The following is a 24,305-nucleotide window of genomic DNA, read 5'->3' on the forward strand; positions in this document are numbered from 1 at the left end:
GCTGCACAAGGACAAGGAAGCAAATTGCTTCCGGCTTCTGTTTGCAGGCCGGCATAACGATGCATTCATAAATTGCTGCCTTCCCACCAGGCCATCGGCGAAAAGCCACCGCTCGGTTACATCTTACGACACCGGAGGAACCGGTATCTCAAACCACATCCCGGTGCCGGTTTTCCCGTAATCGCGCTGTCATTGACTCGCTAACGGGCCAGCCAGCCAACCAACCGACGGGCAGGACATGGCAGGAAAACAAATTCCTCGATGATGAGCCGGCACGGCACGAGTCCGCGGCCATCTCGGTTCACCGGACGCTCGCGGGAAAACGTGCTGTGGTATTTAACTTGTCAATTTAAGCGATCGATTCCGGACGCGCACTCTCTCTCTCTCTCTCTCGCTCTCTCACGGGTAACCGAGTGCATTCCGTCCCGCAAACGAGTCTTCTACGGGTTTTACTACCAGCGGCGACCGCCCGGAAGCGACACCGGGCTGACACTTCGACATGACCCCACCAGAGGGCGCTAGGGGCGACATCGTTCGGTGGAAGATAATCGCCACCATCTTCGGAAGGGCGTTGGCGTGGCGTGGTGATGGCCCGGGGGCAATGTCTGACAGCGTGTGGTAAGTGTCAAGGGATGCTCCCGGGATGCTGCCGGGTTGATAGTTTTAAGCTATCGATTTTCGTGCGATGGCACCGGCGGTGGAAAAGTGTGCGCTTGATTTACTTCGACAACGGACCCGCCGGGGAAAAGCGAACGAAGCCATGCACTTTGCCTGGTACGTCTTGCGGAACGCGATCAAAATCTGGTTCGAATCTTGAAAACCACCGGGTGCAAAAAAACCCCCCCTTTTTGCCCAGCTTAGCTTAGGTAGCGCAATCGGGTCGGGTTCAATCAGGGAAGCGCGTGGATCAAAGCGGATGGAAAAAGTTTCGATTATTTATTGGCCTTTGATGGCTTGGGTGCTTGGAGCGCCCGAGCAGTGGCACGATGTTCGAGCTCAAAGTTCAATTAGGGCCGCTATTTGTTTCTGCTCGAATATTCAAGCCGTTTTATGCGAAGCGCTCGAACGGTGGCGTTTTCTCGGGCGGTATTAAACATTTATGGCTCGGCGTCTCGGAGGCGAAAGCTGTGTGAGCTCGTTTTCGGAATATTTTGCACCCTGTTCTATTGGGCGAGGAAAGTGCACTTCCAGCGAGTGAACGAGCACTGGGTGAATCCTTCGTTCATGAAACGTTTGCTAGCTTAAGCTGTTTCTAATCTTTTAAACCGTATAAGGAGCCTGAATTTGGTACAAATTTTCTGCCCATAAAATCGATCGCAAATGAGCATTTCACCCTAAAGTTTGTTGTTCGGTTTTTAAGTCTATATTCACCGAGCACCGACTCACGTAAACCGGTGTTTTTTTTGTGCGTTGCCTTTAGCTAGCATCCGTGAAATAATTCCAAACTTTCAAAGCACTTCAAAAAGCTATCCAAGCACCACTCGACCGCTCGGAAAGCGGAAACTTTTGCATTAGGATCATTGGGAAAACTTTCACTGCAATGCAAGGAGGGAGAGTAGCATTGAAAAAAAAAACTGCATCCCCGCAGCTCATCACGGGATGCTATTCAAAAACAAACCCATCACGGTTTCGCCCCAAACACAACAAACCACGACGACGGTGCTAACGAGAGAAGCACCACCCGAAAAGTCCGCGTGGAGCAACTTCACGTTGATTAGTCTACCCGTCCGACCAAAGTCTGCGCCCCACGAGAGACACCAATGGACCCGCGTGGACGAAGAAAGCCCGACAATCGCGCGAATGGAAAGAAGAAGAAAACGAGGAAGAAGGAAAAAACATCCCCGAGTACAAGCTCCGGCTTTCCCAGACAGCTGCCGGTGACAATTTTTCATTTGTCCACCATATGGGAGCGTGCGGCGTGTCCGGCCCGGCCCGGCCCGGAGGAAATAATTCATTTGCTTTCGCGGCCGTCCAGCATAATATTTCCCCGCAGCACGAGTGGTCCAGTGTATGTGTGTTCCTGTTCGTTTTTGTTCATGTTTTCCTTGCAATGGGACGTTCCGTTTCCGGACACGACACGCGACCCACACACAGTCACAACACACGAATCAGTGGGGATGTTATTTCAGTTGTTTCTTGTCTCGCTGGTTGGCGACATTTTCTTCGCATCCGTTGTCCATCCTTTCGCTTGGTTCCGTTTCATGCTGTCGCGAATGGGAGGGTTTGAAGGCACGGGCTTTTCTCGTTTTCATTCCACAATTTGCATTTGCGCTTCTGTTGATTCAATTTCCCAACCCCAAACGCCGGGGTTGCTTCATTTGCGCAATGAACCCCGGCGCACTCGGGAAAATCGCATCCGTCCGAACTTCCGCCCGGAGGGCATTTCCCAAAGGGGGCACGTGAGTATCATTCGCCCGGAAGTTTTCGTTTGCTCGTTTTTTGCACTTCCGGTTCCGGCACACACGGCTGCGGTTGCGGCTGCCGTTGTGCGGGTTTTTGGGTTCAGCCTGCTGCGATGTGCCCACGACGAGGGTGCCAATGAGGGTCACTACTTACCGCCTCGGTGTGGATCGGGTGGACAGCGAACAGAACACCGGCCAGGATGGCGAAGTTCCTCCGCAGACCCGCTATCGTGAGGCAGACGCGCGTGAACAGCATCGTGGCGGCAGCGTGCAGAGCCACGTTGGTCGCATGGAACCACACTGACCGGAGGCCGAAGGTTAGGTAGTTCAGTCTGCGGGTGGAAAAAAAAGAGAAAAAGAGAGAGATATTTAAAAACAAGAAGGAAAGCAAACGACTCGACATTAGCACGTGCGATAGTGGTTGGCGAGGTGGCCAGGAGGTGATATCTGTTTCCATTTCCTACCGTGTTTTTTTGCGTTCAAAAGAAAAGCTTTGCTGTTTGCCCGGAATCGTTGGAATGATGGAACAAAACTGTTTATGCTGTCGGTGTTCATTTGTAAGAGCTCTAGTTTTTGAAACGAAAATCCGAGCTAATGTTTTTCGTGAACATATCACTATTAAGGTAACAAGATAGAATTTACTAACGATTGTTTGAATATTAGTTTTAAATTAGTATACCTTTACAAAAACAACATCTACGTTTCTTTTTGCTTTCGATAAGAATATTATATTGATCAAAAACATTGAAAAAATTAATAAGTAAAATGGTTTGAGCAATTTACATAACAAAAGATCAGTACTGATCGCAGCTCAATAGGAAAAATCCTTCACAAATATTACGTCCACCTTAAGTCGTTTGATGAGCATTTAAAATTAATGCAATGCTAATCGAATGGAAGAAAAAAGGCTGACATATAAACATTGAATAATTTATACACTGTACCCCAGCAAGGAATGAACAAATTGAAATCGAAAACAATGTAAATTAGCGCTGCATATCCCTGTTAGCTGTTTGATGGCTTCTCTTCAAACATGCAAACCGTTCGATAGCGTCAAGATACATTGTAATTCCAATCACCCGAGCATCCTCAACCACTTCCCAGAGCCCTTCAACGGAGGGTAGATAACACGACGCAGCCATGCCTTGTGCGGGAAATAACCAATTCCCAGGGAACGTAACGGCACAATAAGCGCCTTGGTATTTGCACACCATTACTGCCACGCAAACATGCCAGCCACGCCAGCGCCAGCAAACCGCAAAGCCGAAACGCCAGCCAGGAATCAATCAATGGTAATTAATAGCAACTAACGGCACCCAAGCGCCGGTGGAGGCGCACTTTAATCAAATCCTCGGCCCCACCGTGCGTTAGAATTCAATAAATAAACCAAACGAGGCGAGGGCGCTCGCTTACGTTACGAGAATTATGACGCAACACAAAACAGCGGCGAACCGGCTCCCTTTGGTAGGACCTCAGCAAACAGTTTGCCCGCGCAGGAAACGCCAACTGCAGCTGCAACCGTCTGTTTCTTGCATCGAAGGGTGAGCACACACACACGCACGTGGTTGGTTGGACGAAAACCCCTTTCAAGGATGGGAAGAAAAGGGACGCAACCCACTAAACGGCAAACTAAACCCGATCGGTATCGACCAGTTCGCAGCGGCATTGTGTTGCGGCCGCCGTAAAGTTGCAACATTAACCGATTTGGTCTACACGACCGCAAATGGCTTACCGATTCCGGACCGACAAGGGAGTCCGTGGACCATCGGGTGAAATTTATGGCCCACCACTAGCGCACCCAGCGACGATGGTGGCTGGTCGGGTTTCCGGCTTCACGGCTTCGCTGCACATAATCGGCCCCGGTTGGTATTTAGCGGTGGTGGTATCGGTGCGTCCGGGTCCGGCTTCCGGTTCGATACCCCGGCCTGGGTGTGTTTCCTGCGCTGCGTTCGTGCTTCACCCACCCCCCACCTGGCACGGTTTTTCCGGGGCTGAAAAGTCTTTATTTATTCTCCAGCAGCGCACGCACACAACGCCACTTCGCACACGGACGGCGCGGGAGAACACAAGCGCTCGCTGCTATCGGCTGGTATCGTTTTGATTTTATTGCCAACTTAATTGCTATCTAGATTTATGTTTACACGTTATGAATTTCCTTCCGGAATGGGCGCGGGCGTGGGCACACTGGATGACAAACTAAATCACTGCGTACCACCCACGCCTGCTCGCCCACGCCCGCTGATGGATGGGCCCCCGGTAGCCCCCGGTGGGCCGGTGGACCTCGTACGTCAAGATTTGCGCTTCCTTCCGGTCGATCGCCGGCCCTAATTGCAGCCCGGCTCGCCTCGCTAGCGAGTGTAAAATATGGCCCCACCGACCGGGCGGGGCCAATCACCGGTGCCCCCGTGATTGAATCCATCTCAATAATGAAACATAAATTGTGCTCCCGACCGGTGGCATGGTGTAAGAGCACGGCTTAAATGGGCATTCGATACTCTCGTGCTTGCCGGCCCTCGCAGGGGATTGATTTTAAAACGCCTCCTTCAAGACGCAGAGTGCCTTTAATGGATGCGTGGTGAAAGCTTGGAGTAAAATTTCACCCAAGAGCCCTGTAGAACCCCCAATGGACGCCGGTGTGAGCGCTTCCGGTGCGGGATCACGGGCGCATTATGGACGTGCCGGAAAGCGGCATTCCTTCGAGACTCCATTCTCGGGGTGGACGTTGGGTGAAACGTGCCCATAGCTTTGCATTTGTAATTTTGATTGCAAAACCCGTCCATTCTGAGCGTCCACCTTCGGTCTGCGAGTGAATGCATTTCCACCCGGCTCAAGCGCCAGAGAAAGTTGCTCCTGGCGTTAGCGACCGAAACGACTTCCCGCTTTGGCGCAACCCACTCGCTTGGTGCTGAAACGGGGCTTCAATATTAATTAAATTCCACGCTGTTACATGCATACGCAAAGGAAAGTTCTGCAGCTCGGCAGGGCCGAGAGTGGGCCCCTTAATAATTCCAGCGCACTCACTGCTAACGCTAGCATGCAGCGGATATCAAAGTCAATCAGATTCGCTCGGTGCCGAGTGTGCACTCACAATTGTACGGCCGAATTTTCCGGATCGCTCGCAACCAGTTCATTTTCCCACCAAACCCCGGGTGAACGACGAGCGCTCGAGTTGAGAAAACCACAAACCCCATTACGCTTTTCCGCCGCTACAGCACGCTAAATTACTGGTTGATTATGTTTCATCGCCACCGCGCTCGACTCGCGGCAAATGCAACATTGTGCGCGAGCTCGAGTGTTTGCAAGTAGCGATGAATTAATTATAATCGATGTTTGCGAGTGGAACCGGCGCAAACTTCTGTTCACTGGAAACGTACGATGAAGCTTGCGACTATTTGGGAAGCAAATTGGAGCCAAAAATGCGCCCCAGTATGGTAACTGAATGGCATGGCAACAACAAAAGCTCGTTTGCGTGCAACGAAACCATGCGCCTGCTTTGATTAAGCCGATCCTCGTTAGCGAAGAAGCAAAGCATCCACCATCGAAGCACTCGACAAGCAGTTAAACAAAGTGCCCCATCGAAATAACGATACTGCGCTGAACACTACACTCGCTGGTACATAAATATGTTCGTTCGATCGCCTCCAATCACGGGGCTTAATCAAAACCGAGACCTTCTCCATCGGTTGTCAATTATTATGACTTCATCGTGCGGCGGTGCGTTCCACTGCAAGCTGGCGGCGCTCTGCCGTAATCATAATGTTTTGATTGAAATGCCTCAATAGATTGTAAAATTAAATGTATCCCTAACGCCGGCTTCCGTTGCCAGTGTGCCTAGGCTCGCCATCTCCGGCGTAAAGCGTGGGAAGCATCCGCTTTGATGTTCCGTAGACCGGCGTAGCCTAATGACGGTGCGTCAAACGTCCTTCGGGCTGTTTGGTCAACATGGTCGTTCCATCGTTCATCCGCTGCTTTTGGGGGGGGATGGAATTTGCCACCCTATTTGCCGGTGAGCTTTTCTCGGAGGCTCATTAAGTGAAGCTTTAGTTCCCGTGTGCGTGTGGGTGTGAGTGTTTGTGTTTTTTTTTTGCTTTCTGGATTTCCGTCGTTCGCTCTCGCGTCTATGCTTGGCCTCGAGTGCGCCATTAGTGCGCCTCGCAAGTACGAAGGAATCCACCCAACAGCAAGCGTTGAAAAAGACAACGACGCTGCCCAACCCAAACCATTCTCTGTCACCGATAAACACATTTCCCAGCGACTCCCCGCGGACCAACCCAGCGAGAAGGTTTTTCTCCGCCGCTGTGTGCTGATTTGAATAGTAACTATAATTAAGGTCATTTTCTTGGTGCTTCGAGAAGACGGACCGTAGCCGAGGTCGGTGCTCCGTCGCAAACGCCTCCAAGCTTCACCGTCGCGCTAATGATAATGATTTTTACTTTTGCTGTAATTAACACCACCGCTCGGACCTGGACCGGTTGGATGGTTGGTCGGTCGTGCCGGAATTTGTTTTGCCCATCGTGCTCGAAAACGGCTCCTGATCGATGATGTTATCGTTAATGAATCTATTAACGATCAACAGCGTGGAGTTCGCTTTTTGGGTGCCAAAAAAGGGCGCTTTTTCGGCCGCAGAGCTTTCTGGCCTGAATTTGCCCCCCCCCCCCCCGGTTGGGAGGTCATCCGATGGACGAAGGAAACAAACTCCGTGAAACTTTTGCTCGCGCGGAAAAGCCGCCCTTTTGGTCGTGGCTGCAAACAGTTCACGCGACAACGAGCGAGCCACCGACAGGCGAGAGAATGCGCCATGTCACGCGGTGCAGGTGGAAAGCTGCTGTGGGAAAACTCATTTTCAAAGCCAAGCAACGGGAAATAGAGTGAGAGAGCGAGAGAGCTACAGTGAGAGAGCGAGAGACGTGTGGGTGGAAATTAAGAAGCGGCTCGAGCGCTGCGGCTGACGGTTCCAGGGATGCACCATCATGACCGGATCGTTCATTTACACGTCCTCCCGAGACCCACGGGTGCCACTGCGACTTCCCCGGCTCTAAATGCGGCCACTTGCACTGACAGCTTTATGGCGTTTATGGTGACCGCTGATTTATACGCTCGTGGTCTTTCATTAAGCCAACCTCCCCGGCGACACCAGCGCTCGTTTGCGCCTTTCCGAAAGGGGGTTTTGCACCGGGCGGAGTGTTTTTGTGTGGCGCACATTTTCGAATGCCCTCGATTAAACGCCACCCTCCCACGCCGCCCCCTTTGATGGTCATTTTTCGGGTGAAGCGAGTGGTTTTTCCCGCAGCCAACGAGTGAGCGAACGAGCGCATGCGGCGACCGGGCCGCTTGCTAGCCGAATATTTCCCACAACTCAACCCCGGCGTCGTCAACCCATTAAGGCCCGCCGACGCGACGAACGTAATGGGTGTGGGAGGGGCTCGCACACACACACACACACACACACACACCCGCGCACTTACCGAAAATGGGTTATTGATAAACTGGGCGGAAAATAAACGAAAATTTATGTTTTGAACATTAACATCATTATTATTCGATAATGCCTGAACCGGAATAATAAATAATAAAAACCTGCCAACGCTTGGCCGGACACGGGGTGACGCTGACACATTGTATGATTTTTCGCGGCTTTCCACGCGTGGCGATGTGGGCGACGGGCGATGTGGGTCAGTGTTTCTTTTGCGCGTCGTTTTCCGCGTGGTTTCCCTCGGGGAAAGGGACGCTCGCTCGCTGGAAGCTGCTTCTGCCGGGCGTAAAAAGCGCGTTCGCGGATTGGTTGGCCCCCGGTGCCGTGCGTTTGTTATTGTGTCGGATTGGAAACTGGCAGCATTGTTTTTTTTCTTCCTGTTTTATGCTTCACTCTGTATTGTATGCTCACGAGTGTGTGTGTGTGTGTGTGGGGTTTTTTTTTTTGCTTGTCATGCTCCCAAACCCATCTGGTTTCAATGTGTCTCGGGTTTCTGGGGAGCCAGCGTCCCATTTTGCGTGCGACCAACGCTTGAACAGACCCATTTCAACCACGTGCACTATTTTAACTCGTCGTTGGGGTTTTGTCATTTCGGTTACTTTTTTGTTTTTGTATTGCTGTCGTTGCAGCTGCTGTTTCATTTCTTTCCATTCGCTTGTTGTGTTCTCGAAATATTTTTTCCAGCGTTTTTCTTTTTTCATATAAACGAACCTCGCGAGTTACGCGTGGTGAAAATTCGATGACATTTGGGTGCGTGCGTGCGTGGGTGTGTTTTTTTCCGGGTCCTGGACCCTTGATGAGAGGTCCTGCAGTCAACGGCACCGTTGAACCATTAACCCGTGCTGCAGCAATCTTCCTCCTGCATGCGCACGATTTTTCGCCTGAACGAGAGACATTTTCCGCGTGGTGAGTTTGAGTTGCGGCGTGGAACAAAACAAAAAACAAACCAAACACCAATCGACGCTCCTTTTGCTGCTCGTTTTAGTGCTTCCACCTAGTGGTTGCTTTGTTTTGAATGGGTGTACTTTGTACCGGTACCGGTTTTTCGGTACCAGTTGTTTTATAGAAAGCAGCACGAATATTTTTTTTACTTTCCGCACGAACGAAAGCCTGCCGCAGCGGCGAAACGTTTAAACAAAAGCAAGCTTTACAGCTGCAAATCAGAACCATCATGGGACTTCGGTATCGATTTTCCACCGAACGCTCGATCGAAACCGTTCGAAACGACAATTATCATAATCATGCTTTATAACACCAAATAACAAATCAATCAAAGCGTGGCGAGCACAGAAGCAGAAAACGGAGCGAGAACGCAACGCGCAGACCAAAAACCTCGACCCCTCGACGGTAAACTTTCATTTTGCCGGCAAATTTTGCGCGGCAAAAGCAGGAAACCATTTCGGGAAACAATAAACCTTGTTTATGTGGCGCTTTGTTGCTTCCCAAACCGGGTCGAAACCGGTCTGGTCCGTGCCGGTGCGGAGCTGATACAGTTCCTTCCCGTTCGCACTTCGCTCCGGACGAAGGCACGAAAATTGATAAAACAACCCATAACTGCAACAATTAATAATCCGTCCCCGAGTGCCACCCGCGCGCGCTGGCAGAAGGCGAATGGAAGCTAACGTGAGTGAACCAAGAAAAAATATATATATATATTTAACGAGAGACCTGTATACAACACGAAACAAAAATCAATAAACGACTCTCGGGCGGGCGTGGGACGCCCGGACCACTGTTTCCTGTCAATAAATTTGTACAGCTTCTAATTTGTTTTATGACAAATTAATTCCCAACGTTCGCTTCATAAATCAGTGCCACGGCAGCGGGCAGTGTTGTGGCGTTTCGGTCGCTCAACCACTGAGCGACACTGATACTGCTTTGTCACGTACGTTTTTTGTCCAATTCTCGCTCTAGTTTGTCGGTTTCGATCCAACGCCATCCCCGAGTTTCGTGGTTTGATTACGAGTTTTTAAGACCATGTTTCGGTTTTTGGGTGAAATCCAGGCGTGCTTCACAACAGGAACAGCGTTCGACGTTGCGTAACGAAACCGCGCGAGGGTCTACAATTTTGTGTCTTCTACCTGTGGTACCTCCACCTCCAATGAGTGCCATCCACTATCCTGACGAAGGTCCTGTCAAATTTCCTGCCTCGAGGCCATCATTTACTCCCCCGTTAGACAGTGGGCCCAGTATGGCACAGTGCTATCGTACGAACCACCAGGCGTCTCCATTTTGCATTGGCGGCTTCACGGGACGCCACAGAATCGCTGTCCCTATTTCCTTCCCTTGGTTCCCTGACGGTTATGGGAGCGCGAAACTGCGCTCCGACATGCAACGGCTAATTTTACTGCCAACCGTAATGCGATAAATAAATTATTCGCCCCGTGCTAACGCACCTCGATGGAGACGCCTGGTGGTTGGTAGGATGTGCCACCGGATGGGGTGAGCAATGATCTTTCTGGTGTATTTTTTGTTGTTGTTGCTTTTTTCCATTGTTTCTTTCCACCAGTAAGCTTTGAACTCCAGTACGGAGGAACCTTTCCCCTGGACGTGGAGGCGCTCAATACCCCCCCATTCGCCAATGCGTACGGCAGGCAAATGGGCGACGAGCCCACGCCAAGCACGGTATTTTACAGTCCAAACAAACCACCTCTGCCTTGCGCGGCCACGGTGGATCATTTTTGTTTATTGCGAGCTGGTGAGAACGGTAAACACACCGGATGGATGGTCGCTTCAGCTTCAGCCTTTCATCATGCCATCGACAAGTGGCCAGGACCGGTGGTAGAACCCCACTTTGTGTCCTGCATGTCTGAATCCCCAAAAACCGACCACCGACCGCGTTGGAGCGCTTCGTCAACAAACAACCCGACCAACGAGGAGACCTCCCCCCAAAAAACGCTGGAGGGGAAATAAAATGGCAAACAACGGATGACAGAATAAATAATCGCAACGAACTAAATTCTGGGTAAACACGCAGTTGAATCCTCGGCGATGGCGGTGTCTGTTAAAGGAGCGAACCACACCACTAAGAAGCGTCTCGTTTGCCAGCCGTGGCGAGCTTGAGATGGGGGCTACGGAAACGCTCGCTGCACAACCGGAACCGACGCGCAGTCCGTCTGCTTGAGCTGGGTGTCTTCTGTTTGTGGGAGGGCACAGCTCGCTATACTAAATCATGCCACCAAGCTACGGGAGAGCTGTGGGAGAACGAAAATAAAAATACAACCAAACCCGGGAAGGTTTTGAGGCTGACAAAAAAACCTGGAACCTTCTGCTCGACCCCGAAGCGCCAGTACAAACAGCGCGGCCGTAGTGATAGCGAATCAACCCGAACGACGCGCGCGCCCGCAGTGTCGTGATGAAATGTAATGGAAAATAAATTTCAACCACCCCACCGATTGAAACCGAGGGAACAATCCGATACACGAATTTGCGGAGCGCCAACAGAACCCTGATCAGCCGGCGAGACGTATCAAAGCGATCTAATGAATTGCTTTTCTTTCATGCGGATGCGGTTGTTAGTGGGCAGGACGTGGACACAAGCCGGGTTGGATTAAATAAATCCAACTTACTTTAACTTCAAAGTTCAACTATGGATCCTGGATCCCGAGCGACAGCTGCTCCACGCAGCAGAAACTTCAAGTTTCACTTCTACTTCGTACCGACTTTCAAGGCTGCATCCGTTGCCGTGTTGATTTTGTTGACAATGTTTGGTGGACGGGATGGCGAAGGATTCGACCAACCAGCGGCAGGGACTCGATCGGACGAACGATGATGAAAACTAAAACAATCCATTCGGTGCGCGCGCGGAAGCGAACGAAAGAATAGCACCACTAACCGTTCATTCGCTCAACGGCTGGCTGAAGGATTCATCAAACCGGAAGTGCGCTTATTATTGTTTGTTTACTACCTTACACAAAGTTATTGCGAAAGTTTTTTCCGCGCTTCGGTTTTACGATCGATGGCGAAGCGAGCAAAGCCACGAGACAGTTCTTGCGCGAGCGTTCGGTGCCGTGAGTTTGTGAGAACTTTCTACCATTTTTTGTCCTGTGTTCATCAGCTCTTGGCAGGGTGGAGGATACAGTTTACGATATCCGCGCAAAATTTACTGCAACTTCAGCAAATGGACCACCCCCTGGCCGGAAAACTGCAGCTGCCAAAAGGTTCGCAGGAAGCACTTGAGCTCACCCGAACCGGAAAGTTAATGGAAGGACGAATTTAAAATTGCTTATGAATACACCGAGCTTTTTGAAATTCGGTGAGCTTTTTCATCAAACATTTCACCCCCAGCCAGGGGTGGCCGATTCATGGACGTGTTTTCCGGTTAAGCGGTTCCCTGCCCCATCCGGTGTGGCGTTCCTTCCAAGAAGGATTGTGTGCCGTCCCGGGAGTCCCAATTGGATCGGGGAGATTACCAACCTGCCTGAGAGGAATTGAATTTGTCAAAACACCTGGATGAATTGTGCTCGCCGGATAGCCTTCGCACGATAAAGCCTAGTCACGCTAGTAGTAGTGTTCGGTTGACGAGGAAACCGTCCGAGACGCCGTCCATTACCCTACTTCACGTGTTCCGGTTGCGAATCAAGCAGGTTCGCTCGATTTATCCCCCACGAGGGACTCCGAGAAGATGGTCAAAGTTAAATTATCCCACGCCAACGTACGGCACCGGTTCGGTTCGCCCTTCCATCCGTCTGGCAAAATCGAATAGGCGCCCGAAAAAAAGTTTCTCACTCTGAAATCCAGTGTTGGATGCGAAATCAAAGCCATCATCGAACAGTACGCCAGCGTTACCAGCGGTCGTTCTTCATCTCGCACGGCCCGCTTTATGATGATCAGTTCGACAACGCTAAATGTACTGTACGGAGTGGTTCTGCCTTCGAACGCTCGCTTCACAGCCACAATCCCACACAGATAGGGATCTGCTGCCTATGCGGCGTGGTAGTGCATAAAAACACCCACCCCATCCTTTCTAGGCATCCAATTCCGTGCGGCAATAAATGTAGACTTTTGCTTTTGCGCACCCCCAAACCCAAGCCAACGCGGCACGAACCAAACTATCCCCCGGCATTGTTTTCGCATGCAAATCGAAAGCCCACCGAGGGCGCTAGTGATGGGATCGAAAGAAGCGAGTGAGATAGCACGAGAAAGAGTGAGTGGGGTTTTTTTTTTGTTTCGGTTTCATTTTCTTGCCCCATTCACTACCGGAAACGCGGGCACTATCGCAAGTAGCAGTAGCGGTGCGGTGCTTTTGCGACTTTGCTGTAATAATCAATGCCGCACATCGAGACCGTCGAGCGTCCGGATGTCGTCTTCCACTCGTGTGCTCGTAACGTCGCAAAATCAAATACGAAAGCGCACACTCGCACAACCGGAACCGGCTCCCTGGCTGGCTGGGATCGGTGCGGCAGCATCATCAAGTAATCGAATCGTATTCATTCTCCATTTCCCTCCGGAATGGGCAACTTCCGGGCAAGTTTTCGTCGGTTGATTTCAGATTCCTGTGACAGAGATCGTCCTCTGGGAGGGGCAGGTATGCTTTCTACCCTTTTGGGTGCTGTTTTTTTCGTCCCATTCTCTCTCTCTATCTCACTCTCTCTCTCACACACTCTCTCTCTCTTTCTAAAGGACTTCACCCCAATGCTATTGCTGCTGCGTCGTTCACCTTTACTTTTTTTTTTGGTTGACATCCCGTCCGAAAATAAAACCCGATATTCGATATCCGATGCACTCTCCGGGTGGCTGTATGTGTTTGTGTGTGTTGTTCGTGTGCGCGCTCTTTTGAGCGACTTTTGGCTGGGAGTTTGTTTTTTTTTCTGTGTCGTTTCTCACACCATTCTCCCACCCTCAAGCCTTTTGTTTTCTCCGTTGTACGTCCTGGAAAGGCTTGAACAATCGCACCCTCACCAGGAAGCGACCGACATCCAATATTCGCACTGGGCTTCGGTGCAGGTTTAACCCGTACCACCCGGGCGGGGCCGTGGGGACATTGGAAAACTTTCGAGTCCCGCCCGAAACCGAAGCGAGGCTGTCGACTCGGACTCGGCACCCAGGACTGGCTCGGTAACAGCATTAAGCTGCTCGTAATAGTATCATCTTGAGAGCATTATTAGAGCTCATGGAAAATTGCATTTCGGCTGCACGGTTGCAACACGGCAAACTTCGCACCATCCCTCTAGGGGAACTGAAAGGACGCACGAGGGTGGCAAATGAACGAACACACAAACACACGTCCACACACGCTCACCCAACGACGTACATAAGCGAGAAGAGATAAAAATGATACCGAATGGGTACGATGACACTGGAAACAAAGATATTGGCACGACCTGGCGGCCGAGCCGTCTCGGGTTCGAGCACCACCAGAGGAAGCTTGCACTTGATTGCAATATCATCATGCTTTCGCTTCGGGCCTGATAGGGCCTCGTGGGAAGGATGGGGACAGATTTTCAATTTACATTAGAATTTCAAATGCCTTCAATAAATCATCACCGCCACACACGCTCGAGGTTGGGTGGTGAGTCGAGCGGCTCGATCTGGCAACCGATACATCAAGCCCGGGAATGGTCGAAGCGAAACCCCATTTCCGGTTTCGGGAGAAGGAAGCGAACCGGGGATCGATTTTCGATCGATCACCTCGCAGGCCCGTCGAAGCACCATCGAAAGGGTGCACAGGAGTCCACTCGGGGAAGCGTAAAAGCTGGAAACCCCGCCCGAAGGTCCTTAAAAATGAAATTGCATCCAACGGACGGCCGCGCGGGTGACGAAAGCCAAACCGACGCGATAACATCTCGGGGGCTCCTAAAAACGGTGCCATCAATAAGAAAAACCCGCCACACATAAAAGCGAGAGGACTCGCCTGTTCTGTGCGCCTTGACATGTTTGATGCATTTCGGCACTCGGTTTCGCGCAACCCTTCGCTGGGGGAGGCCGAAGAGTTTCACCAATTCGGATGCTTTCAATGGGACAGCGACTTTGCTGGGTGTGACTCCATCGAGGGCGGGGTTTCGCAGACGATCGTAAACAATCCTCCGAAAGCGCCCGAGAAGTGCCATCGCGTCAGTTACTGTGCTGGGCTTTTGGGTGGCGAGTGAAAGAACGGCCGGTTTTTTATGACCACTTTTCCGAGTCGACACGGATGATGGCCGTAATTAAGCGCTAGTACCATCGTCGAGCGGGCTCATGCTCGCTATCGCTGGTCAATTATGGGATATTGTTCACAATAGCTACTTGATTGACGTTCTTTTGGAGGGTTAAAAAGGGATTGAACTCTTTCCTCTGTTATCTATGTATTTGACTTTTTACGGGAGGACGTTTAAATGGCATAGGGGAAAAATCTACGACATATTGATCACAAAATGCATTCGACTACACCATATGAAAACCATGCTCGTGAAAGATAGCTAAGATGAATTATTTGAGCTCAATTTCATTTTCAAAGGTGACTTTGATACATTTTGCTAAAACGAAAACCTATTTAAAGTAATGAATTTGTTTACACATTTTTTAATGTTTTCAAAAGCTCAAAGTTGATCCCACAAAAGAATACACTATTTTAAAGATAAAACTGGCGAATATATTTATTCATTTGATTAATGTTGCCAGATTGTTAAATCTAGTATCATAAAGTGTTGCTATAATTAAAATGCTAATAGCATCATTCAACTCTTCAGTCTGTGAATTAGTACAAATATCTCAAATACCAAACCAAGCTCCAGTGGGGACCTTCAGGACCTTCAACGAATTGCCTGAACGATCTAGCCAACTCACCACCATAGCCACCACCAAAGAGCCGTGAAGTGTCGGTGGTAGAGCGAGATAAAAAAAAACGCACCGCTTCGCAGGTGCAACATAGTTTCCCCATTTGCACTTGGCACATTTGCATTAAAATGACTGCACTCGTATTGATTTATGCAGCCTGACTTCATCAGCGCGATCGGCCGTGCCAGCTGCCACCGTCCGCGTCGCGACTCATTCATTATAATAATTTTTGACCACGATATTCACTTTTCAACCGGCGGAATAAATGAGGCTCACGTTCACGCGCGCGCACACCCGTCCGTTATTTGGTGCGTAGCTCTTGCCCACGTGTGTATGTGTTTTTGTGTGTGCGTTCGAGTGCTTGAATTTTAATGCAAACTCACTGACTCCACGTCCGCGAAGTGCTCGACAAAACCACGCGCAGACCGAACTGGGGTGCGTTCCACATTATCAGCGTCCTTTTGCATCCATCGAAAAGAGGCCCACGATGGCTCAATCCTTCACCCAACTCGTCCTTTCGCACGTTCGCACCATCGGGGTTGGGAGCAGGACTCAAATGAGCCCGCGTCCAGGTCTACGCGCGCGGTACCCCGACAATTCTGCTCGCTGTCTCGCTGAAAGCTTTCATGCATATTTATAAATTATGCGAAAATGTTTGACCCCAGCGCACGAGCGAAACGTGCGCTTCACTGTTGCGTACGGAGAAACCCTCAGCGTAGGGGTTGTTTTCCCTTCTCTCACTTCTTTTTTTTTGTGTGCACACATACGTGCGTGTGTGTGTGTGTTTCTTCACGGCCCTGCAACGTTACCGGCCTAAAACCGGGCCCTTCGCACTCGCAGGATTATCAAACCTAATGAAACGGCTAAAATGACACACACGCGTCCGCAACCTTCACCAAACCGGGCTCGGTCCATTTCCCATTTTGTGGCACTGCACTGACGGGCGCCGTTTTTCAGACGGCCCTCTCCTTTCCAAGCATTCCACCCCACACGAAAACGACCGCACGCAAAATCACCAACCTAACGAGTGGCCGCGCATGTGGGGACCTTCCATGCGAGGTGGCTCACAAAACGCCACCAGCGAAGGACACCGTGGACGAGCTTTCCGAGGACGAGAAAGAGGCGGTCGAAAGTTTCATTATTGCGTCGGACCATGTTTGGATTTGATAATTAAACCTCCGGCACAGCTGCTCACGCGCCGTTTGCCCATTCGTTGTTTGCGCGCGCTCGCTCGCTCGCCGGAACCGAGAAGGGTCGGGCATAATTATCGTAAAGAAATCGAGCGGAATGTTTAAACCCTAAATAAGCGGGTGCGGGTGCCGACTCGTTCGGGCAAACCGTAAACGAGGCGAGAACAACGGCATCCGGGTCGGTGGGAGACGAAGATCATCCCTTTTGGCGCGACTCGCCGGTACGGATGTGCTATTAATGATCTGTCTTGTGCTATGGCTTACACCGTGCCGAAGTCTTATTGTGTTTTTGTTTTTCCCGCTCTCCGGGTGTTCTTCTACCAGCCGGACGGCCAGAGAGCTCATAATCCAATTAGTTTCTTGAACTAATCCCTTCGCTACGGTGGTTGGGCTCTGCCTGGCGATGACCATCCGACATGATAAGCAACATGTGTTCCGTACAAGCACCCTGATTGTTATTCTGCTTGCTGTGGAATGTTTTAACAATATAATTTAAAGCTTCATTAACATTACATCGCTCACCTACAGCTTGTATTACATCGGATCCAAACGTGGTATACATTGAGAGCCTTGAGCAGAAGTTTGTTAATCTATTCTCTCTAATTTTACTCATTGCACTTTAGTGCGTTTAATTTAAACTTGATGGACAACAATGTAATGTAGTTCATGGTTTCTAAACCGAACCTCTCTCGATTGAAAGACCTGAGCACTTTTCTTGATCAACATAAATATAGCATGCGGTTCTGAGAAGTCAAATTCTTTTCATTTGTTTCAAAGTACTGAATGGCTACTGTATGCATCACACTTATTGGTGGTTAGTTTTCAAGGTAAGTCCTTCAGATTACACCGAGTAAAACATTCCAGCATGGTTTAGAATGGAAGTTTCCTCAAAATAATTGTCCTGCTCATATCCATGAGCATGATCCCCATATCATGACCTCAAAGAAGTTTTCGATCATTGTGATAGCACATCTGTGCGTCAAAAAAAAGTAGGAAAGACTTTTTGATGCAAAAAAAAACACGTTTGGAAACCTGCTCGTGCGGTCAAAAATCCCAGCACCACTGCTATTCCCATTGCAATCAATTTTATTAATCCCTTATCCTGGGAAGACAAGGTTGCTTTTCATTCTGCTGTCGAAATGCTTCATCATCCAGTTTTTAAAATACCTTCATTTGGCCCATTTTTGGGGATGATCACCCAAACTCCAGTGTGGCTAGCGTTCAACAACCTCACCCGAAGGGTTGAAAGGGGTGCAAAAAGCGCAGAAAATGGATCCTCACCAGCACCAGGCACCGTGCACGTGCACAACGGCGCGTCATGATAGGCTGGATAGATTTATGGTAAATATTGCGTTACCATTGCTAGAATTTCTCGTAGCTTCCTTCGTCCAGTCTCACACGGTCGTCAACCGACACGTGAGCTTCCGTAACGAGATCCAAGCTTCCGTAGCGAGATGCTGCGGCCGGTACCATTTCCCAGCCAGAACGTGCCCACAGCAGGGCGGTTGGGAAAACCCCGGAAAGGATGGAAACCATCGGGAAGCTACGTGCGGAATTCTTCTGCAAACAATCGCCCACCGGGCGCCGGTTTCGGGCGTCCGGTTTTTGCAAAAGTGCATATGACGGCGTCACGGCTGCTCGATGATCCGACACCGATTCCCAGCAAACCCCCCCCCCCCCCCCGAATGCTGAAGGACGAAGCGTAGGAGGGTTGGGAAAAAATTGCTTACCCTTGCAACGGGCCACATCGACTCACCGTCTCCGGATCGCAATCGGATCAAATCGCACCCCAAGCACACGGCTCGGGCCCAACCATGAATGTGGGCAGGAAATTGTGCAACCTCATCATCCATCGAGTCCCGGAGCCGCTTCCGGTAGCCGGAAACGGACGCCACCCGGTGGTGGGTGGTTGCGTCGCCACACACAGCTCGTGCCGCTCAGCAGCGCTCGGGCGGTCAAATGGCTCATAAAAATGTTTACTTATTTGTCAAGGATATTTGCAACGACGAGCAGCAGGTTTTATGATTGGTTCAAGTGCAATCAAAGCCACACACCACCCGCAGCAGCAGCCGGGTGGCGCCACGTGTACTCTGTTGGGGGTGTGGTCGAAGACTCCAACTACTCACAGTTTGAAGGGGTGAAGCTTTCGAGACGACCAGAGCGGATGCGGAACACGTCTCGTAGCCACATATCTTGATCGCACACGCTTGCTCGTGATTGATTCGACTCTGTGGAAAGGGTTACCAATGTTCGGAGTCTATTCGGAGCTTTATATTTCAATCTGCTGGATGGAATATCAACTTAATTATCCGCGAATGGAATTCAGCGCTACACACCTCGTACAGGAAAGTTCTAAGAACATGAACGTGTTAAAACGTAGAACCACGATTATCCGAATCATGGAAGGTGGTTAGAGACTTTCACGGAAAATTCAAATGGTCGGATTTCCACAGGAGTATTTGGAATTGTTGTACTGAAGCACGAAATACGATGCTAAATTGGCAACAGCTTCCTAAAACCGCAAATCAATGAACGAATGAACATGAATAATAAATCCGTGAATCGCATAATAATGCAAATTAATATGCAATTGATGGATTTCCATTTCCAACACACAAAAGAGCACAATTTGTTCAATCAAAAATCAATGAAAAAAAGTAGTTAAAAAATGCCAACAAACTTCCCAATAAAAGGCCAAACGATTAAGAAATATTGTTCCCATAAACATCAGGAAACCATTACATACTTTTCCATTGAAAGCATGAAAAGGATACGGTGAACATGAAGCAAGAATATCGAATTTTAAAACACAAATCCATCAACAATACGCTTGATCCTTGGCACGTGTCCAAAACAGAGCGATGGTGCTTCAGAAATCGCGTCTTCTCTAATTGTCAGCTCGTACTCACGTGCGAGGCCACTTGTTCGTTATGCCCTTTTTCCCTTTCTTTGAGCAAAGAAGACCAACAACAACAACAAAAAAACGCACCTCCCGCTGACGTCGGAAAAACTTTCTGATAAATGGAGCCACCGGTCGGAGGTCAAACAATTGCCAAACCCGCTCACACTTCCGCTCAAGCGCGTGCCAAAAGGGTTGCAAAAGGACCTCTCTGGTCCGCAAGCGTTTCTTCGCCAGGAAAATGGCCGGTTTTCTTCGTGCCGTTCGCACGAAACTTCACCGCCTCGTGAGGGAATTATTTTAAACTGCTCAAGACAGCACCCCGCTGTCGGATATTGTTTGATCTTCTTTCGTGTGTTCGCCGTTTCCTTTTTAATTTGCTCCATCCCAGCGTTCCCTTTCGGTGTGTTGCGTCCCTCTCCAGCTTACCCAGCTTTCCCGTGGCCACACACACACACATCCCGCGAGAGCAAAGCGAAACTTTCCCAAACCCGGGCCCTGGGAGGTCCGGGTTGCGCGGGTCACCGCGCCAAGGGACAGGGTCGTGCGAAAATAATTAATCAAACTTACCGAAACGTCAGCGTGGTCAGCGGTCGGTATGATTTATGGCTGCTTAGGTCGGCCATCGGCGTGCCCCAGAAATCGTTGCGGAACACCTGCGCCACTGGTCCGGCCCCGAGCACGTCCTTGTTGAGCGTGATGGCCGGGATGTCGTCATGCACGAAGTCGCCCTGGATGCCGTTCAGATAGCACAGGGCCGCAATTAGCCCCACGGCCAGGTACATGCACCAGCCCTGCTCGTCGGGTGGCACCGACCGGCCCCGAGGACCTCCCATCGCAGACCCACCGCACTCGGTCCATCCGCACGATTGCTGCTGCTGCTGCTGCTGCACGTTCCGATGGTGATGGTTGTTGTTAAGCGCGTCTTCAATTTGCGCGGCCCGTTCGGAGGCACTCAGCGGCGACGGTTTCAAAATGGATGATATCGAGCAGCACCGTTGGCAGGGGAAGGACGCTGTGGCCGGGGGTGGGACACGAAACGCTCCCGATCCGGGGCCAACCGGTGAGGTCGCCATACAGGACAAGCAGAGCGGCCCGAGCGACGTACTCCCGGTTGGCGTGGGCGATGCTAATGCGGCCGTGATAACGCCACCCCCTGGTGGGCTGGGGGTGTGTGAGGGTTGTGTAGTGGGGCGGCGAACACCCGGCTGCACCGGCCCGTACACGATCGTTACGCGTCGCTTCATGTCGCCCTTTGGGTCGCCACTCACAAGGAGACACTTTTCACTTTTCCACCCACAACCGATTCACGCGGGCCGCACTCCGTGTGCCGGAGCTTTTCCCATCTTCGGGCCGTGACACTCAAGGAAAAAAGTGGAACGAAAAAAAAATGGAAAACGAAACGGAAAAAATGCGCACACAAACAGACCGAAACACACCACCCGAGTATCGGGCACGCGGATGTAAACACGAGACGATCTTTAATGGCGATCCCGTTTTGGCAGCGTTGGCACCACTCGAATCGGGCACTCGTCACAGCACGCCACGATGAACACTAATTTCACCGACGGTCCACTTCCTGCGAAATGATGAGAGCGAACGTTGGGAAAATATAGAACCGACGGAACAATTGGCACGACCCGGGCGCTGGATTCTGCTTTTCCGGTGCTCGGATGCACCACCGGGAAAGAAGGAAACCGTTTCCGGAAATGGTTGCAGCCAAAGCTAGGCTTCTTATCGTTCGAGTGGCTGTACTTCCGGATGGCACACGGTGCGCGTTTCCGGTCCGTTGCACCACATCCGAAATCGATACCCCACCCAGTCCGGCATTCATCATTGATGGCGTTTTGGTGAAGGGCCTGGAATTCAGCGAGGGAAAACAAATCTAGCGCCTTCCATCTCGGCGTCACGCGCTACACGAACACGGTGGCCAGTGGCTACGGGCGAGATGGGATGCTTTTTCCGTTTCCACCCACGGTCGTGGATTTTCCCTACCGGAATCCCCGGCGGAATTCGAGCGGTGGTTGGATTTGTTATTTTATGGCTTCGTTAGTTTCTCCATCCTATACCAACTCCCACCGGGAACTCGACGCATTTGGTGAGCTGTGGAAGATACGAAGAAAGAGAGAGAGTGAGAGAGATGGAAAGAAAAAAAGTGAAAGAAAGGTAAGCAAACAATTCTATTAATACTTAGACACGGCTCACAAACGTCCGTACCGACGCATATTCGCTCGAGCTTCGACCAGCGCCGCTATTTCTTTTATCTGCTTTATTTTGTTTCGCTTCGCGCCCCACCCACGCTGAAGGACGAGCGGCCCAAGAAGGTGAAACCGTTTCATGCCTCGAACGCCGCCCGGAACGACGCACTAAATTTTCCGGATGAGAAAAAGAGACCGCCACCGGGCACAGCAAAAAGTGTGTGTTTTGATTTATTCACGGCTTGCCACGATGCCGGCCGTCGTCAGCGAAGCGGGCGCACATACACGCTCCAATAATTCCAAGCAACGAGAGCGAGAGAGAGAAAGGATGGAAAAAAGAGTGAGATAGAAAAATCTCCCTGCAGAATACATCCTGCTATGGCGGTTGCTTCCGTTTAAGCGCGTGGATTCACGGATCCAGCGCTGGCTTTCGCTGATGCGGCTTTAAAAACAGCGGTCGCTTTCCACTTTCGCCGGCGGATATTCCTTTCTCGATGCGTCTCATGCGTGTTTGTTTGGGCGGTGGTTTGTTGTTTTTTCTCGCCTTCTCCCCAATGGGGGCGGGGGTGAAATGAAAAAATAAATACTTTATTTCATTAGCACGCGCGGGCGCACGCCACCCGGGCTCAGGGCGGCGCTTTCCGAAAATCGCACAGATTGGGTTCGCTGTTTATTGCCGGCGAATGGGAGCCCCGGGTTTCGGTGTAATAAAACATGGTATTAGTTTTCCCATCCACGGCAGGTGTGCCGCGATGCTGCGTTGCCGGCAAAAATGCCCGGCCCAATGCTTCGCGCGAAGCCGGGAGCTTTCCGGATGTTCGCCGTCGGGCATGTTTTAAGCGTTGATAAATAAATGATAAAACAACACCCCCGGTGGCTTCTGGGACCCGGGGCATGCTCGAAATCGCTCGTCGCCGTCTCAAGACGCTCGTGAAAATGCTAATTCAGCGCGCAGCCCTGGACTCGTGGCTTTTTCCCGTGGCGCGGAAAAAGCACGCGAAACAATGAGCCCACTGGTGCGATGATTGCGTTCCGATTGCGATCGCTTCATCAACCGGCCGGAAGTGGACGATGAAGTGGCGCGAACGGCTGACTTAATCAGAGCCGCGCTGTTCACGTTTCTGCTTAAATAATCATGATGAATCGCATTGAAGGATGGCAGTTAGCGTTTATTGTTATACGAGCAATCTCTTTGCACAACATCTGTTGGCTAAATAATGCACTGCAATTTTTACATTCTCAGAACAGCTATTTTTGCAGAGATAATAAGCTAAAGTATGACGTCAATTGACTGAATGTGTTTCATACACACATTTAATCAAGTGAAAAGTGTCTGCATCGCACAACAACGTTCATTATAGCCGTAATATAAAAGCTCCAAACATTCCTTCACACAAAAATTTCGATAAAACTTAAACCAATCCCTTCAATTCCTCATCCACTCACTCATTTCAAGCATCGTTTTTAAATGGTACGAGAGAAAGCGAAGATCCCTGCACTTTAGACACCGTTTTTTTTTCCTTCCCAGTAAACACTTTCATCACATATGCGCTAGGAAGAAGCACTTCATCAAAAATGTGTCACACGCTCTGGTAAGCATTCGACGCTTCGCAAGAAGTGACATGGAAAATTCATCAATGCACGTATCAATCATCCAGAGCGGTTGCTTATCCACCCGAAAATGCAGCGATAGCATGAATAATTTATGCGCCTCGGTTCTCCCGAAAAGCGGACCCACCCTTACTTGTATGCAGGATCTTGCAGGATGCGCATGAAAAAAAAACCGCAGCTCATATCCGAAAAACACTGTTGCACCCGCTATTAACATTACTTGGTGCAGTTTCACGACCGCTTTATCTCTCTCTCTCTCTCCCTCTCTCTTTCACTTTCTCTCACCATCAATGGCGGTTACGAGGCCGATGAATCATAATTTAAATGTCACTTGCGGTTCCGTTCACCTCCAGCTCGGTTCACGCAGCACGGTGCGTCGTGATATGAATAAATAAATAATGGCCACAATTTACAGCGAAAGTCAATTATTCATTCTAATGAGGTGAAGTCGTCGGGTGCGCACCCGCGCACGTAAAATGTTAATACGATCCCAACGCCCGCACGCTGTTTCGAGGCTTTCCACCGCCAACGAAATGAGTTTTCCCGGCCGTGCGAAAATGATGCATCTCGGCGCTTATCAAAACGAACCGACGCGGTCGCGAAACCGGTTCCATTTTCACCGCACAATCACTTATCTCGCCCGGTATGCGGTTGTTTTCGGTGGTGCACGGCATTAGCGGCGAATGCGCCAAAATTTCCGGCCCGTCAGCCCTCGTGGAGGGTTGGTTTGTTTGCGTTTGACATTCGCCGCGCGCCGTACGGCGAGTTCTTCAATTT

At 50.4% G+C, this 24,305-nt stretch overlaps 1 protein-coding gene across 1 annotated transcript in view; it reads right to left on the reverse strand.

The window, feature by feature from the left end:
- Window positions 1–20,966, reverse strand: part of LOC128728214 (protein O-mannosyl-transferase TMTC1-like) — a 52,401-nt gene extending 31,435 nt beyond the window's left edge. Inside the window, exons 1-2 of the mRNA XM_053821859.1 lie at window positions 20,290–20,966; window positions 2,557–2,734 (exon numbers count right to left, since the gene is read on the reverse strand). Of these exons, the coding sequence (XP_053677834.1) occupies window positions 2,557–2,734; window positions 20,290–20,966 (855 nt within the window). The remainder of the gene's footprint in view (window positions 1–2,556; window positions 2,735–20,289) is intronic.
- Window positions 20,967–24,305: the final 3,339 nt, after the last annotated feature.

The sequence above is a fragment of the Anopheles nili genome, chromosome 2 (assembly GCF_943737925.1).
Source record: "Anopheles nili chromosome 2, idAnoNiliSN_F5_01, whole genome shotgun sequence".
NCBI classification, from domain to species: Eukaryota; Metazoa; Arthropoda; class Insecta; order Diptera; family Culicidae; genus Anopheles; species Anopheles nili.